This window comes from Lepidochelys kempii, chromosome 5 (genome assembly GCF_965140265.1).
Source record: "Lepidochelys kempii isolate rLepKem1 chromosome 5, rLepKem1.hap2, whole genome shotgun sequence".
NCBI lineage: Eukaryota > Metazoa > Chordata > Testudines > Cheloniidae > Lepidochelys > Lepidochelys kempii.
The window spans coordinates 49,923,031-49,940,055 of record NC_133260.1 but is presented as its reverse complement, the minus strand read 5'-3'; the positions used below and the strand labels follow the sequence as shown (position 1 = coordinate 49,940,055).

Genomic DNA, 17,025 nt, shown 5'->3' with positions numbered 1-17,025 from the left:
ACAGAGAGAGAAAGATTGCTAATACCAGAATAAAATGTTGGAGTTCTGTGCCCTGTCCAGTGTTTAATGTATTAGAACATGTTGCAGTTTCTTCTGGCCAAACACCATGTGGCTGTGCAGCTGCAAAGATCTGGGCAGTGGTCAGGTGGAAGTTTGTAGCAGCTGAGTCGGCAAACGTGCACATGAAAAATAGAAAAATTTTTCATCAGTAGATTTAAAAGTACTTTGCAAAGGTGGATACTGTTATGGGAAAGTGCATATAAATTGACTTGCCTAGTATGTCACAGAGTGAGTGGCAGAGGTGGGAATTGCTTTTAAGGCCAGAAGAGGTACAGCTGGGATCAGGTAGCATAATATTCTGTATAACACAGGCCAGTAATACCTGCATCAACCCCAGTAAGGTTTTCAGCAATGTCAAGCACCCACCCACAGCTCCTGTTGACTTCAAAGAGAAAATATATGGACTAGGAATAATTAACTTCCAAAAGGGAGACTTATTTAATTTTGAAGGAAGTAGTGGAAGTCATTGAGTGCTCCTTTTTCCTCCTAGTCTATAATATGAAAACAAGGGAACGCTTCTTTAGAACTAAAAGAAGGAAATAAATCTTTATTCATTGTATATTGAATGTGCAGCGGCACAGGAGCCAGCAAAAAGAGCTGTAAATGGGAGTTTGAGTGGGAGTTTCCAAGGAGAGTTTGTATTGCGGTGCTTGTTTGGGGTTTGTTTTTTCTGTGGGTGCTGGTGTTTTGGTGTGCTTTGTTTCCCCCAGATTAACAGGATTTAGGTGGGAAGGCTATGACAGATACAGAGGCAGCAGTGGGAGTGACCCATGTAGTGGAAGACACAATGAATAGGACTGGATGTGGAAGCTGCGGTATGTACATGATCCTGGAGGGGGTACCTGGAAAGAGTTTCGTCTGCATGAAGTGCCGTCTGATAGAGCTGATGGAAGAAAAGATCCGAGGATTGGAGAGGCAGATGAAAAGTCTGGTTGAGTTTAGAAGGGGGTTCAAGCGGATTATGGAGCAAAGACATGAGGCAGCTGAAGGGAAAAGCTCAGACTTGCAGGTGGAAGCAGGGCTGAAGAGCTCTGAGGGAAGATGGCTGGGTGAAGAAAATGGACAGTGGAAGCATGTGACTAAGAGAACTGGGCAGAGGAAAAGACAGGCTAGTGAAGGAGAAATAGAGCTCAAGAACAGATTTGCAGAGTTGGAAAATGAAGAAGGGGCTCAGCAGGTGGTCACTGAAGGTTGAAGGACAAGGAAGAAGAGAAGAGTGGCTAGTCCTGTAGGAAAAGGGGAAGAGTCAGTGGAGACTACACCAAATATGAGCCCCAGGAGGATACGAGATGGGTTGAAGAGGATTACAAGGGAGAATCGTAATAGAAAGAACATGCAACCAGAGGGAATGGGATAAACCGAAGAATCGCACCGTCGCCAGGAAAAGGCAGATCTTTGTGAGCAGGGACTCCTTATTGAGAAGAATGGACAGGCCTGTAACCAGAGCTGATCCAGAGAATAGAAGGGTATGCTGTCTTCCAGATGCTAAGATACAGGAAGTGGACCTGAGGTTGAAGAGGATCCTAAAGGGAGCGGGAAAGAATCCACTGATCGTCCTTCATGTGGGAACAAATGATACTGGTAGATTCTCGCTGGAACATATCAGGGCAGACTATGCCAGGCTGGAGAAGACACTTAAGGAAATCGAGGCTCAGGTGATCTTCAGTGGGATTCTGCCTGTTCCTAGAGAAGGGCAACAAAGGTGTGACAAGGTTATGACTATCAACAGATGGCTCAGGCACTGGTGCTCTTAGGAGAGCTTTGGGATGTATGGCCACTGGGAGGCATTCGTGGACAGAGGACAGTTCTCTTGGGATGGACTTCATCTGAGTAGGGAAGGAAATAGACTTCTAGGATGGAGGTTGGCACAACTGATTAAGAGAGCTTTAAACTAGGAATTTGGGGGAGATGGTTGAGAGATGTCCAGGTAATCTCCACACCGGATTTTAGCATTGAGAGGGAAGAAAACAAAGAAAGAAAGGATACAGCCGAGAGTAGGAGAATGGACATAAGGAAAAAGGGCAGTGTGGATACCAGTCTAATAGGTTGTACTGGCTGTAGAATGTCCGTTCCTAATCGGGTAAAGAATGTGAGTGAGGCCAAACAGCAAAAATTAAGAGGTTTGTACACCAATGCGAGGAGCCTTGGTAACAAAATGGAGGAACTAGAGCTACTGGTGCAGGAAGTGAAACCAGATATTAGAGGGATAACAGAGACATGGTGGAATAGTCGTCATGACTGGACTACAGCTATGGAAGGGTATGTGCTGTTTAGGAAAGACAGAAATAAAGGTAAAGGTGGTGGAGTAGCATTGTATATCAATGATGAGGTAGAATGTAAAGAAATAAGAAGCGATGGAATGGATAAGACAGAGTCCGTCTGGGCAAAAATCACATTGGGGAAGAAAACTACTAGAGTCTTCCCTGGGATAGTGGTTGGGGTGTGCTATAGACCGCCAGGATCTAATCTGGATATGGATCGAGCCCTCTTTAATGTTTTTAATGAAGTAAATACTCATGGAAACTGCGTGATCATGGGAGACTTTAACTTCCCAGATATAGACTGGAGGACAAGTGCTAGTAATAATAATAGGGCTCAGATTTTCAGCTAGATGCGATAGCTGATGGATTCCTTCAGCAAGTAGTTGCTGAACCGACAAGAGGGGATGCCATTTTAGATTTGGTTTTGATGAGTAGTGAGGACCTCATAGAAGAAATGGTTGTAGGGGACAACCTTGGTTCAAGTGATCATGAGCTAATTCAGTTTAAACTGAATGGAAGGATAAACAAAAATAAATCTGCGTCTAGGGGTTTTGATTTCAAAAGGGCTGACTTTCAAAAATTAAAGAAATTAGTTAGGGAAGTGGATTGGACTGAAGAAATTATGGATCTAAAGGCAGAGAAGGCCTGGGATTACTTCAAATCAAAGCTGCAGAAGCTATCGGAAGCCTACATCCCAAGAAAGGGGAAAAAACTCATAGGCAAGAGTTGTAGACCAAGCTGAATGAGCAAGCATCTCAGAGAGGTGATTAAGAAAAAGCAGAAAGCATACAGGGAGTGGAAGATGGGAGGGATCAGCAAGGAAAGCTACCTTATTGAGGTCAACATGTAGGGATAAAGTGAGAAAGGCTAAAAGTCAAGTAGAGTTGGACCTTGCAAAGGGAATTAAAACCAATAGTAAAAGGTTCTATAGCCATATAAATAAGAAGAAAACAAAGAAAGAAGAATTGGGACCGCTAAACACTGAGGATGGAGTGGAGGTTAAGGATAATCTAGGTATGGCCCAATATCTAAACAAATACTTTGCCTCAGTCTTTAATGAGGCTAATGAGGATCTTAGCGATAATGGTAGCATGACAAATGGGAATGAGGATATGGAAGTAGATATCACCATATCTGAGGTAGAAGCGAAACTCGAACAGCTTAATGGGACTAAATCGGGGGGCCCAGATAATCTTCATCCAAGAATATTAAAGGAATTGGCACATGAAATTACAAGCCCATTAGCAAGAATTTTTAATAAATCTGTAAACTCAGGGGTTGTACCGTATGACTGGAGAATTGCTAACATAGTTCCTATTTTTAAGAAAGGGGAAAAAAGTGATCCGGGTAACTACAGGCCTGTTAGTTTGACATCTGTAGTGTGCAAGGTCTTGAAAAAATTTTTGAAAGAGAAAGTAGTTAAGGAGATTGATGTCAGTGGTAATTGGGACAAAATACAACATGGTTTTACAAAAGCTAGGTCGTGCCAAACCAAGCTGATCTCCTTCTTTGAGAAAGTAACAGATTTTTTAGACAAAGGAAACACAGTGGATCTAATTTACCTAGATTTCAGTAAGGCGTTTGATACGGTGCCTCATGGGGAATTATTAGTTAAATTGGAAAATATGGGGATCAATATGAAAATTGAAAGGAATTGGTTAAAGGGGAGACTTCAGCAGGTCATACTGAAAGGTGAACTGTCAGGCTGGGGGCAGGTTACCAGTGGAGTTTCTCAGGGATCGGTTTTGGGACCAATCTTATTTAATCTTTTTATTACTGACCTTGGCACAAAAAGTGGGAGTGTGCTAATCAAGTTCGCACATGATACAAAGCTGGGAGGTATTGCCAATTTAGAGAAGGACTGGGATATCATACAGGAGGATCTGGATGACCTTGTAAACTGAAGTAATAGTAATACTATGAAATAGTGAGAAGTGTAAGGTCATGCATTTAGGGATTAATAACAAGAATTTTAGTTATAAACTGGGGACACATCAGTTAGAAGTAACGGAGGAGGAGAAGGACCTTGGAGTATTGGTTGACCACAGGATGACTATGAGCCGCCAATGTGATATGACCGTGAAAAAAGCTAATGCGGTCTTGGGATGCATCAGGTGAGGTATTTCCAGTAGAAATAAGGAGGTGTTAGTACCGTTATACAAGGCACTGGTGAGATCTCATCTGGAATACTGTGTGCAGTTCTGATCTCCCATGTTTAAGAAGGATGAATTCAAACTGGAACAGGTACAGAGAAGGGCTACTAGGATGATCCAAGGAATGGAAGACCTGCCTTATGAAAGGAGACTCAAGGAGCTTGGCTTGTTTAGCCTAACCAAAAGAAGGCTGAGGGGAGATATCATTGCTCTCTATAAATATATCAGAGGGATAAATACCGGAGAGGGAGAGGAATTATTTAAGTTCACTACCAATGTGGACACAAGAACAAATGGATATAAACTGGCCATTGGGAAGTTTAGTCTTGAAATTAGGTGAAGGTTTCTAACCATCAGAGGAGTGAAGTTCTGGAACAGCCTTCCAAGGGAAGCCGTGGAGGCAAAAGACCTATCTGGCTTTAAGATTAAACTCAATAAGTTTATGGAGGAGATGGTATGATGGGATAACATGATTGTGGCAATTAATTGATCTTTAAATATTCATGGTAAATAGACCCAATGGCCTGTGATGGGATGTTAGATGGGGTGGGATCTGAGTTACTACAGAGAATTCTTTCCTGGGTATCTGGCTGGTGAATCTTGCCCACATGCTCAGGGTTCAGCTGATCGCCATATTTGGGATCGGAAAGGAATTTTCCTCCAGGGCAGACTGGAAGAGGCCCTGGGGGTTTTTCGCCTTCCTCCATAGCTTGGGGCACGGGTTACTTGCTGCAGGATTTTCTGCACCTTGAAGTCTTTAAACCACGATTTGAGGACTTCAATAGCTCAGACGTAGGTGAGAGGTTTATTGCAGGAGTGGGTGGGTGAGATTTTGTGGCCTGCATTGTGCAGGAGGTCAGACTAGATGATCATAATGGTCCCTTCTGACCTTAATATCTATGAGTCTATGAAACATGAGAATTCACTGTCACAGTGGCCTTGTCTACACTAGAAAAATATATATGCATGTTTCTGAAGTGGTACAGTTCCCTTATTTACATTACAGCATTTTCCAAGGGAACTCCACTGGCCCAGAAAACGTTTACAAGTTTTGCCAGTGTAGGTACACCCAGGCCATTGAGACAAACACTGATTAGATTTAGGTACTTACCTCCTTTGTAAAGCACTTTGAGATCTGCTGATGAAGTGTGCTTTATAAGAACTGTTGTATTAATTTAGAATGGAATAAATGGACCCAGAGGTGTTAACATGACTCTGAAACTGCCAAACATTGAACAATTTTAAACAAGATTCAGGGTTTTGGTATAAGTAGACTTCAGTCTACTTAGTACCAGGGCAAACACTATGAAAAATCCTTTTAAACCTTTTATTAAAGATACAGAAAAAGAAGGAAAATCAGTTAAAACATTTGAAATGTAGAGTGTTAGGTAATGCTTTCACTATCACAGTATCCCTTGTTCCCTTTCCTTGTAGATTAAGAAGGAAAAAAACCCTTGTTTCACAGTCCCTTATATAGCGATAACTGTCCTTTTGGCTGGGGGAAAGAGAAAAGGTTAGTTGAAATGAGTTGGAGCTGCTGTTGCTGCTGCTGTTAAAGTCCAATCCTCTTTCCTAGAAGACAAAACAAGACGAACACACAAAAGGGGAGAGAAAAGAGCAGCACAGGTAGAAAACCCAGCTTCTGTCTCTAGTGTTTACTTTTACTTGTAGCCTGATTGCTGGAGAAACAGAGTCATAACACAAGATCTTATCAGCCACTCCAAAACCAGGCAAACTTGTATCAGCATGGGGTTGTTTAGAGCATTGCTTTTAGCTGCCTTTCTGGTTACCGGTTTACAGCAGTGTTGCAAAATATACAGTCTTGAGTGGCTAAGCCGGACTTCTTAACCAGAAGGAAAAACAGGAGAGAAAGGAAAGAAAAGCAGTAAGATAGGGAAGGAAAAGGATTGTGTGTGTGTCAGTCAGACCAAGTCTCACATTCTAGGTAGTATTTGGGATTGAGCCAGACCTCCTGGAGGTGGAGGTATCATCTGGGTCCCTCTTGTGGCCCAGTCTGGTCAGGACATCTCTTAGGGCTTATCTACTCACAAAGTGCTGCAGCAGCACCAATGCAGCGCTTAGTGAAGATGCTACTACACTCCCAGGAGAGCTTCTCCCATCAGCGTAGGTACTCCAGCTCCCCAAGAGAAACCTTCCTGTTGACATAGCGCTGTTTACACTAGGAATTCATTTAGTATGACTGCATTGCTCGGGGATGTGGATTTTCCACACCCAAGTAACATAGTTATACCAACATAAATCAGTAGTTTATGGATTAAGGTGATGATGGCACAGTGGTGTGTCACTGGATTCTGGGGTCAGAGGAGAACGTGGATGGGGACAGCCATGATGCTAAAGCTTGCTGCAACAGTTGTTGGCAGCTGTTTCGGCGGGGGTTGCTAATTTTCTCCAAAAAGTGGTGGTGGTGTTTTTCTTTGAGAGCCTGAAAAGGGAATGATGGGCGGAATATTGCCCATCCTCTCATTAAATTGTCCACTTATTAGGCCTAATTTCTGACACACTAATTTTGATGCACCGATGTTTGGATCCGCACTTTTATTTACCAGGCATTATTTTAACACAGTCCTTCAGTTACAAAAGTAGGCCTTTTTGTGTGGACTAATTCTGTTTATCTCCCTTTTGCACCTTTTCCCATTGACATTTGTTGTTATAGTTCACTATGATATTTTATGAAAATTTCCCACTTTTCACAGTTGAGTTTACAGGTAGGGTAAATTTGTATACACAAATATTAAAATATAATCCCTCTGTTCTATTATTGTGTAATCCTGTCATTGGAGGTTTTTAAGAAGAAGCTGGACAAACACCTGTCATGGATGGTCTTGGTTTACTTGGACCTACCTCGGTCCAAGGAGCTGGACTTGATGACCTATCAAAGTCCATACCAGCCTGTGCTTCTATTATTCTATATGATGATTAGCTACATTTGCAGTTCAACAAGCTTAAACAGTTATTATAGGAGAGTTAAATACATTTCAGGTGATTGATCATCTGAAGCTCAGGAAGAAAATTTTTCTTCCACATACAAGCTATGTAGATTGTGTGCTGTCTTTTTCTGAAGCATCCTTATATATTGGTCACTGCCTTAAGCAGAATACTGGACAAATAGACCAATGATGTGATCTGTTATGGAAATGTGTATATACATTCCTACACTCCCAGAAATTAGAGATCTTTATATTAGTGAACTGCCTATTACTTGTGTTTTGTGAAATGGATTGTTTTATTTTATAATCTCAAGACATTTAATTTTGTCATTATTTTTATAGGTTCTGGATCCCTGAGGGCAAAATTTGATCTTTTAGAAGGACCCAGTAAACCAGCTACACTTGCAGTGCAATTCATTAGTGAGGGAAGCACCCTTTCAGGTGTAGATGTAGAGCTAGTAGGCACTGGCTATCGGCTTTCCCTAGTTAAGAAGAGATTTGCCACTGGTAAGAAATTGAGATTTTTATATTTTTGAACTAACATGATTTACTAATGTAACTCTGACTTTTCTAATTATCTGTATGGAGCATTTTTATACTTTGTCTACTGATTATCTGGTATATAAACATGGAGTACGTATGTGATGCATAATGAAAATAGTTATTGGTGCTTACTATAGGTGAAAACAAAAATACTGAAACTTTCTTTTATCTAATGTTTTATAGTCTTGTTTGTTGTAAAACATAATTACTGTAAATATTATAATTGCAAGAGGCTATTTATATTTTTTCAGGACGATATATGGCAGATTGCTGATGAACCTGTGGAAATCATTGGATCAAAGGAGCACAAGAAGCTCACTCTATTTTCTCTACCTTTCAAACACTATTTTAACATGCATTAATTTTTTTAAACTTTGACCTGTTTGGGGGCTCACTACAAAATAAGAAAAATGCACTTTTTTAAAGAAGTCATTTTGGGAAAAAAATGTTATTACTTTATAATAGCACTGAAGTGAACTTCAACACTGTTTTGTAAATGATCAACTACAATCGTTAGGAAACTTGTTTATTCAGATTTTAGTAAATTTATATAAACTTCAGTCAAAATACTAATCATTAGCTATATTGAAAATGTATGAAACTATATTGTACTGTAAACATTAAACTTAAAAAACTAGGAGAGCAAGCACGAAATATATTAGCTTTGCATAAATAATATTCAAATGTAAGTTTTCAGTTTCCTTAATTGCCATTGTGCAAAGCAAACAGAGGCAAAGATAATCTCTCCACCCACTTACGTTGCATTCATGTGCTATAAAATCAGTTGTTAGAAAGAGATGTATACAAAAAGTATGTGATTCCCATGTACCATATATTAAAGTGTAAATTGTTTTATATATAAGATTTAATTTTTTTTCTAAGTGCAATGTGTTAAAAATTGCAAAAGGCAGCAGAGATACTTACTTCTGCTGTTAGTAAATTTTATGGAAGTTGTGATTGTTTGAATTAATGCTGTAGACTTAATTTATTTTTATATGGATTACATAACATTTGTGCCTTTTTTTTAAACTGTGCCTGTCCGATTTGTTGTTGTTGTTCCTCACTTCCTTTTTCAGTCTGGCTCTTCCATACCGTGGTGTTTATGTGTAGTGCATAGAACTTCATAAAATTCCTTTGAGTAGAATTTAGAAGGTATATTTACAATAACTGGAGGTTGCTTTGTAAAATGTTTAAAATACTGGATTACTTCGTTATGGGGTAATTGCAATAAATGCAGCCATTGTAGAGGGAAATGCATAGTGCAAGACTTTAATATAATCACAGAAAAACTCAGTGTCAAAGTTTCAACTTTAATCTCACCAAAGATGTGTGAATTCTGAAGATGCATAAAGAATGATAAAAACAGGATAATTTTTAAAACAAATGTAGCATTTCCCTTCACTCTGACTACTAAGTTGTTGAAGATTCAAGTGCTTTATGGACTTGTGACATGAATGTAAACCTTGTGCTTTGTGAGGAATAGCATTTTAGAAAGATATATTTTTGGCAGCAGCAGCAAAAGTGCTGCCATTTGCATTATTAATTTAAGCTTCACTGAAAAACTACCAATTTGTATGTTTGTATTGTCACCTAATCTGTTTGCCATATGCAAAATATAGGGCAGTAATCTGAAGTGACACATCGGTAGCATTTCTTAAAACCGGTTAGTAACTTCAAAAATCTGTCATGTATTGTGCTGTTGTTAAACAAGTCCTTATTAAGTGCAGAAATCAAATGTTTTGGGGCAGAATAATTTAATAACCTGCAAATGGGAACTGTATATTATAATTCTGAATATCAGTGTCTATTCAGATTATATACTGGAAGCAATAATAAATTTTTTGTTTGTGTAATAATTCATGTAAAACCACTAACAAATTGGACTGCTAAGCTTTACACAGATGAATTTTCAGGACCTTTAGACACTTATGTAAGTTCTGATTCATGATACACATTACAGACAAAAGAGTCCATTGTTAAACAATATACAGTACAGTATGTGCTTTTTATATGTACTCCTTGTTATAACAAACCTGAATTAAATTTGACTGGAGCAGTACATATGGCTCTTAATTTGCTAAAATATTACTCTTTACTGAATGATGAACATAACTAGAATATCTAATTCTTATTGTAATTGGCATTTAAAATGGTACAGTCTTTTACTGGAATCTTAATTGTAATCTGCTTTGTAATCAAACAGTGTGTTTAACCTGACAGTTATTTTATTATTGAAATCCAAGAATTATTTTACTCTCCATTTTTAATCAAGTACTACTTAAATTTCTAAATTTATGCAAGTAGTTAAGTTTCAACAATTTTAAACTAGCATTCATACCATGTGATAAAACATAATTTGTAATGGGTACCCATTACAAATTTTGAAGCCATACAAATTTATATAGACTTTTTGTAGAGAAATCCATAAACAGTGTAAAAAAAATTAGATATTTGATGAGAAATGTATGTAGCAAGCTGGTTCTTGCTTGTGTATACAGTGATAACCTTTGTAGCTGCCTCCTATTGAGAAAATGAATTTTTAAACAATCCTAAAGGATCTGAGGTTTGTATGGATTATTAATACTTTGGAGTGTAAATTAGAACAATACAAATTTATCTTACAAAAATTTGTAAATACTTCTGATTTTTCATAAAATGTAAATTTTCAAAAAAACCTGCACCCATAATAAACATGTAATATATAATTTACAAGATGATTTATGCTATTTATACTTACAATAATCAACAATACTCAGAATTCCAAATGCTTAATACCGGGGTAATCTTGTGCCATAGTATCTCGTTGGTTGGAACATATTACTTTATTTGCTCATTATTTCAAAGAATTAATAAATACCATCTGTTGTGGAACTGTTCTGGAACTGTTCTCTGGATAAAGCAAGAAGAAGGGTGTTTTGATAGAAAAGGAAATTCAGCAAAGAGATGGTTCTGAATTTTACAGATACTAACAATATTGGCTAATCTATTCCTAGCAATGAATGTTACAAGAATAATCTGACTCCAGTGGATTTTAAATGTATATTTGAGTGGGCTTCTAATTGCTTTTTCTAAAACTGGCCTTCAGAAAATTGCTAAAAGCAGAGCATCTGAGCCTTCAAAGCCAGTCCTAATGAATTTTGAAAGATCAGAGGAGGATACAAGGGGAGGAAAAAAGGGCAAAAGAAAAACATAGAAGGCTATTGACTTATGAAGTCGTCATAATATAAAGCATTTACTAAGCAATTAAAATGTCTCTTTCCCCAAACATTTTTCAAATTAGTGCACACAAAAGCTAGCAAAGAAGATAAAATATTTCATGTTTTTCCTAAAAGCAAACAGTTCCATAAATGTTCTTCCTAGACTTCTGAAGACAATTTTTTGTATAAGCTAATTTTTCATAATCACACAAGGAAACCAATAAGAGGATTTAATTTTTGCTTATTCTGTATAGAAAATGTACAAATGGGTGACAATACTCCTTTCTGCACCTTTAGTCTTCTTCACCAGTCCTAACTGACTATGGAATGCGTATACCAATATATTCCAGACTTCTAGCACATATCCTGAACACAGGAGGGAAGGAAGGAGCATTAGCTCTGAGAACATTCCTTCCAGAGACTGGCCACAGAAGCAATAGTTGTCCTGAAACAGACTTTCCGTTATCTTTTTATTTCAGCTGAAAATGAAGACAAATTGTTGAACTTCTCAGTGACCAGCAAGAAACTAAATTCCAGTTGAAACAAATACTTCCCCTCCAATCCCGCCCTCCTGCAAAAAGTATATTTCTAAAGAAATATCAAAGGGTCTTATCTGAAATAATCATATTGTACCTGAAACTCTCTTAAGAGATTTATTTCCCCTTTGAGAGAGAGGGAGAGATGTTTAGAATGCTGGCTTCTGTCTTTCTAGATCTCTTTCCAGAATCCAAGAGTGGGATAAGGCTGAGTAAAGTTTTTCTGTATCCCTCATTGAGTGCTGGTGATTTCCAGTCCTGTTAGGTTCCCCCATCACATCCATTATCTTTGACCAAGACCACTACATGGGATTTCCTTCCAAAACAGTCAACTAAGTTCTGTTATCAATAAATAAGAACACTCCTTTCTTTCCCACCCGTGCCCCAGAGCCAAGTGCATCACTTTTAACAATCAGCATTCCTGTCATGCTTGAAAGCAAAAGACTGAAGGCATGATTCTAATGTCAGATGTAAATCGGAAGTGACTCCACTGAAGTAGAACCCTCCATACAAACAATTTAACAGAGATCAGAATTCCTGGGAATCCAGCCCATCTGACTTTTCTCATTTTAAGTGGATGACCATGTATTGCCCCAACTACTCCAAACTGGATTTGTACTGTTCCAACACGCTTTTTGCTGAAAAGAAAGCTGTTTAATGTATTTAGAAAATGACATACTTGATTGCTCACACTATTTCTAAATAATATTTTAGATTTTGGTAAACAAAGTAGGACACGTGAAGTAGATAAGACATTTCTGCTTATCAAGTGGAACACAGATCGGGTAATAAACCTGGTATTTTGATCTATTAGCCAGGAAAAACATACTATGCGTCCAATACTATTAAATGAAAAAGCTTGCATGTTTCAAATAGGTTTAAGAGATGCATCTGAGTAGCTATGAAACTGGTGTTCTTGGAAATGGTTTCCATTTCACTCATCACACAACTGTAATTTTACTTTACAGCATTCAAGGAAAAAAATATCTGATTTATCAGAAATTCCTCCAGGGCAGACTCCTAAACCAGAAACATTTCAAGCTATTTTCTTCTTTAATGCCATGTTAAATTGCAAGTCATGGGATAAAATTGAAGGTCCTTTCATGGACCAGTACCTGATTAAAAGACAGGAGACAACAGGTAGGAATGAATTATCAGTTTTCAGAATAGAGAAAGGTACATAGTGGTGTCCCCCAGGGACGGGGACCAGTGGTGTTCAACATATTCACAAATGATCTGGGAAAAGGGGTAAATAGTGAGGTGGCAAAGTTTGCAGGTGACACAAAGTTACTCAAGAGATAGCTAAGTCCAGAGCAGACTGCAAGGAGTTGCAAGGGGTTCTCATAAAACTGGTTGACTGGACAACAAAATGACAGATGAAATTTGGTGTTGATAAATGCAAAGAAGGGCCATTGGCAAGCATAATCCCAACTACACATACAAAATGATGGGATCTAAATGAGCTGTTACGACTCTAAGAAAAAGATCTTAGAGTCATTGTGGATAGTTCTCCATCCACTCAAGGTGCAGTGACAGTCATAAAAGCGAACAATGTTAGGAACCTCTAGGAACGGGATAGGAAATAAGACAGTAAACATTATATTGCCACTATATAAATCTATGGTATGTCCACACCTTGAATACTGTGTGCGGTTCTGATCACCCCATCTCAAAAAAAATATTAGAATTAGGTATGGAACAGGTTCCATATGAGGAGAGATTAAAAAGACTGGGACTTTTCAGCTTGGAAAAGAGACAGTTAAGGGGGGATATGATCAAAGTCTATAAAAAGCATGAATGATGTGAAGAAAGTGAATAAGGAAGTGTTATTTATCCCTTCACATAACACAAGAACCAGGGGTCACCCAATTAAATTAACAGGCAGCAAGTTTAAAACAAAGTATTTCTTCACACAATGCACAGTCAACCTGTGGAACTCCTTGCAAGAGGATGTTGTGAAGGCCAAAAGTATAAACGGTCAAAAAAGAATTAGGTAAGTTCATGGAGGCTTAGATCCATCATTAGCCAAGAAGGTCATGAATGCAAGACCATGCTCTGGGTGTCCCTAGCCACTAAGTGCCAGAAGCTGGGAGTGGACAACAGGGTGGATCACGCAATAATTGCCCTGTAATGTCAGGGTCGGCTCCAGGCACCAGCATTCCAAGCAGGTGCTTGGGGCGGCAATCTGCAAGGGGCGGCAGACCACGTGCTGATAGGGCATTTCCGAGGCGGCAGCAATTCTGCGGCAGCCTCTCTCTTCAGCCACTTGCGGTGGTAAATTGGTGGCAGCTTCTATCTTCAGCTGTCCATGGCGGCAGCTTCTATCTTCAGCCGCTCATAGCAGCAGCAATTCGGCGCACTGCTTGGGGCGGCAAAAACAGTAGAGCCGGCCCTGTGTACTGTCCATTCCCTCTGAGGCACCGGCCACTGTCAGAAGACAGTATACTGGACTGGATGGATTACTGGTCTGACCCAGTATGGTTGTTCTTAAGTCGTGCTCATGAACAAACTGATACGCAGGTCTCTTAATTGAAAACTTAACAATCTTCAACGTTTTGTACAATATTGTTTCTTGAGTGTTTCCTCCCAGACCTTATCTGACCTGCCTCCTTATTGACATGCAGATGTTACCTTTCCCCTTAGTTAATTTAATTCATTATCCTTTCACTGTTTCAAAACCTCTAGAAACCACATAAATCATCTTTAAAGAATGCTGCAAGATTAAACGCAATATGTTTTTTAGAAAAACAAATGGTCTTACCTGGGTTACTTATAAGCCTTCATGAAAAGAATTGTAAATCTTGTGTCTTATACACACTACCACGTATGTCAGTATAAGTTATGTTGCTATGGGAATGTGAATAAGCCACCCTTTGAGCGACGTCAGTTACACTGACCAGAGTGCCGTTGTGGAGACTGCTGTGCCAGAGCTTCTCCTGCCAACATAGCGACTGCCGTTCGTGGAGGTGGCTTTATTATGCCGACGGAGCATCTCTCCCATTTGCATAGAGCATCTTCACCAGTAGTGGCATAGTTGCATTGGTGCAGCTGTAGCGCTTCTGATGTACGCTAGCCCTAATTTACATTTCACTATTTATGCTGTTACGTTTGTTTTTTTTCTGAATTACTATCAGGCTGGCCAATAGGCCATTTTTACTTGCCCTATTATTGAGTTTATTATTTCTTTTGTAGCCCTCAAGCATATACTGTTGCCCTTAACAAATTTCTGTAAAAGACACCCTCCCTGCCTCTAAAAGCAGCCAATCTAGGATCCATATTCTACCACAAGGTCTTGTGAACAGATGCCCACTGAAGTTAAGGGAGTGCCCACATACTTCGTTGCAAGATTGGGCCCTAAGGCCCATCTCCTTTGCTCACATGGAGCCCCATTAATGTCAATGAGACTTCTCACATGTGCTAAATTATGCATGTGGGTAAATGTTAGCAGGATGAGAGTCTAATTTTAAATGTGAAGCAACTCATGACTAACAAATAAGGAGGTAGAACACTGATTTATACAAGATCACGAAGTAACTCTGGTTTTACATTACAAATTAATTTTTTTAAGTTTTTACACATTTCAATAACCTAATGCAAACTGCCATGTTTTCCTTGTCAGCTTGCACTTTGTTTAAATCAATGCCTATTTGTTCTTTTCTATTCTTTTTATCTTTCACAATTTTGTCGTTTAGTTTAATGTTTTTTATTATAGCCCATTTTGCATGCAACTTTTAACCTTTGCTGATTTTTGTTTTACCTACTGTCTTATTTCTTTAATTTTCTTTAATCCAACTCTGTGTTATGAACTAATACTATTTTTTTATTTTTAAAATGTTGTCATTTCGTTTTAACCTGTTATATTCATTTTAATACTTGCCTGTATCCTCTTTCCTGTATCTTACTCATTAGATGACCCGTGGTCACTTCAAACCTCTATCAGCATCCTAGCCCCAGCCCCTCTCCAATAAAGACACCATCTGTTCCCGAGCACAAAACTGGCAAAGCTCCTCAAGCTGTTTGGTCTGTAGGGGCAATGGCTATAACCCAGCCCTTTATTAGTAGTCACATACCCTTAGAATGTCCCAATGAGTTCCCTCTTGACCATGGTTAATGAAAGAGCTCTCCAAAGGAGGAGCACTTCCCCAACTTGCTCTGGCTCTTCATCCATCCAGCTTGTTCTGGTATCCTTTAAATGCCCTTTCCTTTCTTCTGGTCAGATCCACTCCTTCTATTATATGGACTTTCATTTTCAAGACTCCATAGCCTTTTGATCTGCACCATCTATTCCCAGTTCTTATATTGGCACCCATTACTGTAATATCTGAGTCTCTGATGCCCTCTGGATACTGGTACTGATCTCATCAGACAAGATATGGCCTCCACATAAGAAAAGGTTACAGGAGATAACAAGATGGCCAGTTGCCCTCTGATGCATCACAACCAAAGCCCCCAAATTACTTTGGGCCTCAAAGGAAGAGGATTTTGATGAGGGAGAACACTAATCAAGACAGAACTATTTCCAGATCCTGACCAGCAACCAGATCTCTTTCCTGAAAGCAAATCTCCCCATGTTACCTAAGGTGGAATCCTTTATTCTATATACCCTGGTAAATCTAGACTTAAGGCTTGTCTACACAAATAATTAGTTCGCTGCAAGCTGAGTGTGTGACTACTAATAAGGGACTGAGTTCTCACTACTGCCCCTACAGACCCAAAAACTTAGAACTTGAGGAGCTTTGCCAGCTTTTCCTTGAGAGATTTGCTGTTTTCCCTCCACTAGCCTACCACAGACTCTCCATGTCTACACTACCACTTACGTTGCTCAGGGGTACGAAAAAAACCACACTCCTGAGCAACGTTAGTTTTGCCGGCATAAGTAGTAGTGCAGACAGCACTATGTCAGTGGGAAAGCTTCTCCTGCCAACGTAGCTACCGCCATTCATTGAGGTGGTTTAATTATGTCGATAGAAGAACTCTCTCCCATTGGCACAGAGCTGGTGCACTGGTACAGCTGCGCCGCTGTATGCTCTCTAGTACCGACGTAGCCTAAGTGTTCACATGCACCCTGCTGATGTGCATTAACCGTTTAAGATACCTTGATCTAGTTCTCTTTGAAACAGGGTTAGCTGAAAGCACTCCACCAAACCATCGACAAGTGTTAGCAGGGTGCACACAGACAGCTAGCCCTGGTCTACACGAGAAAATTACTTCTGCGTAACTACATTGCTTAGGGGTATGAAAAGTCCACATCCTTGAGCAGCATAGTTAAGCTACCTAAGGGCCACTACAAAACTGTCGCCCTAAGTTACATTGCCATACAGCTGCTC

The 17,025-nt window shown here is 39.3% G+C and overlaps 1 protein-coding gene across 5 annotated transcripts in view; it reads left to right on the top strand.

The window, feature by feature from the left end:
* FCHO2 (FCH and mu domain containing endocytic adaptor 2) overlaps positions 1-10,024 on the top strand; it is a 217,092-nt gene extending 207,068 nt beyond the window's left edge. For all 5 annotated transcript variants that reach the window (XM_073344290.1, XM_073344292.1, XM_073344294.1 and 2 more), the window contains 2 exons: positions 7,765-7,929; positions 8,217-10,024. In XM_073344290.1, the coding sequence (XP_073200391.1) occupies positions 7,765-7,929; positions 8,217-8,239 (188 nt within the window). In that variant the 3' untranslated portion in view covers positions 8,240-10,024. The remainder of the gene's footprint in view (positions 1-7,764; positions 7,930-8,216) is intronic.
* The last annotated feature ends 7,001 nt before the right edge of the window (positions 10,025-17,025 follow it).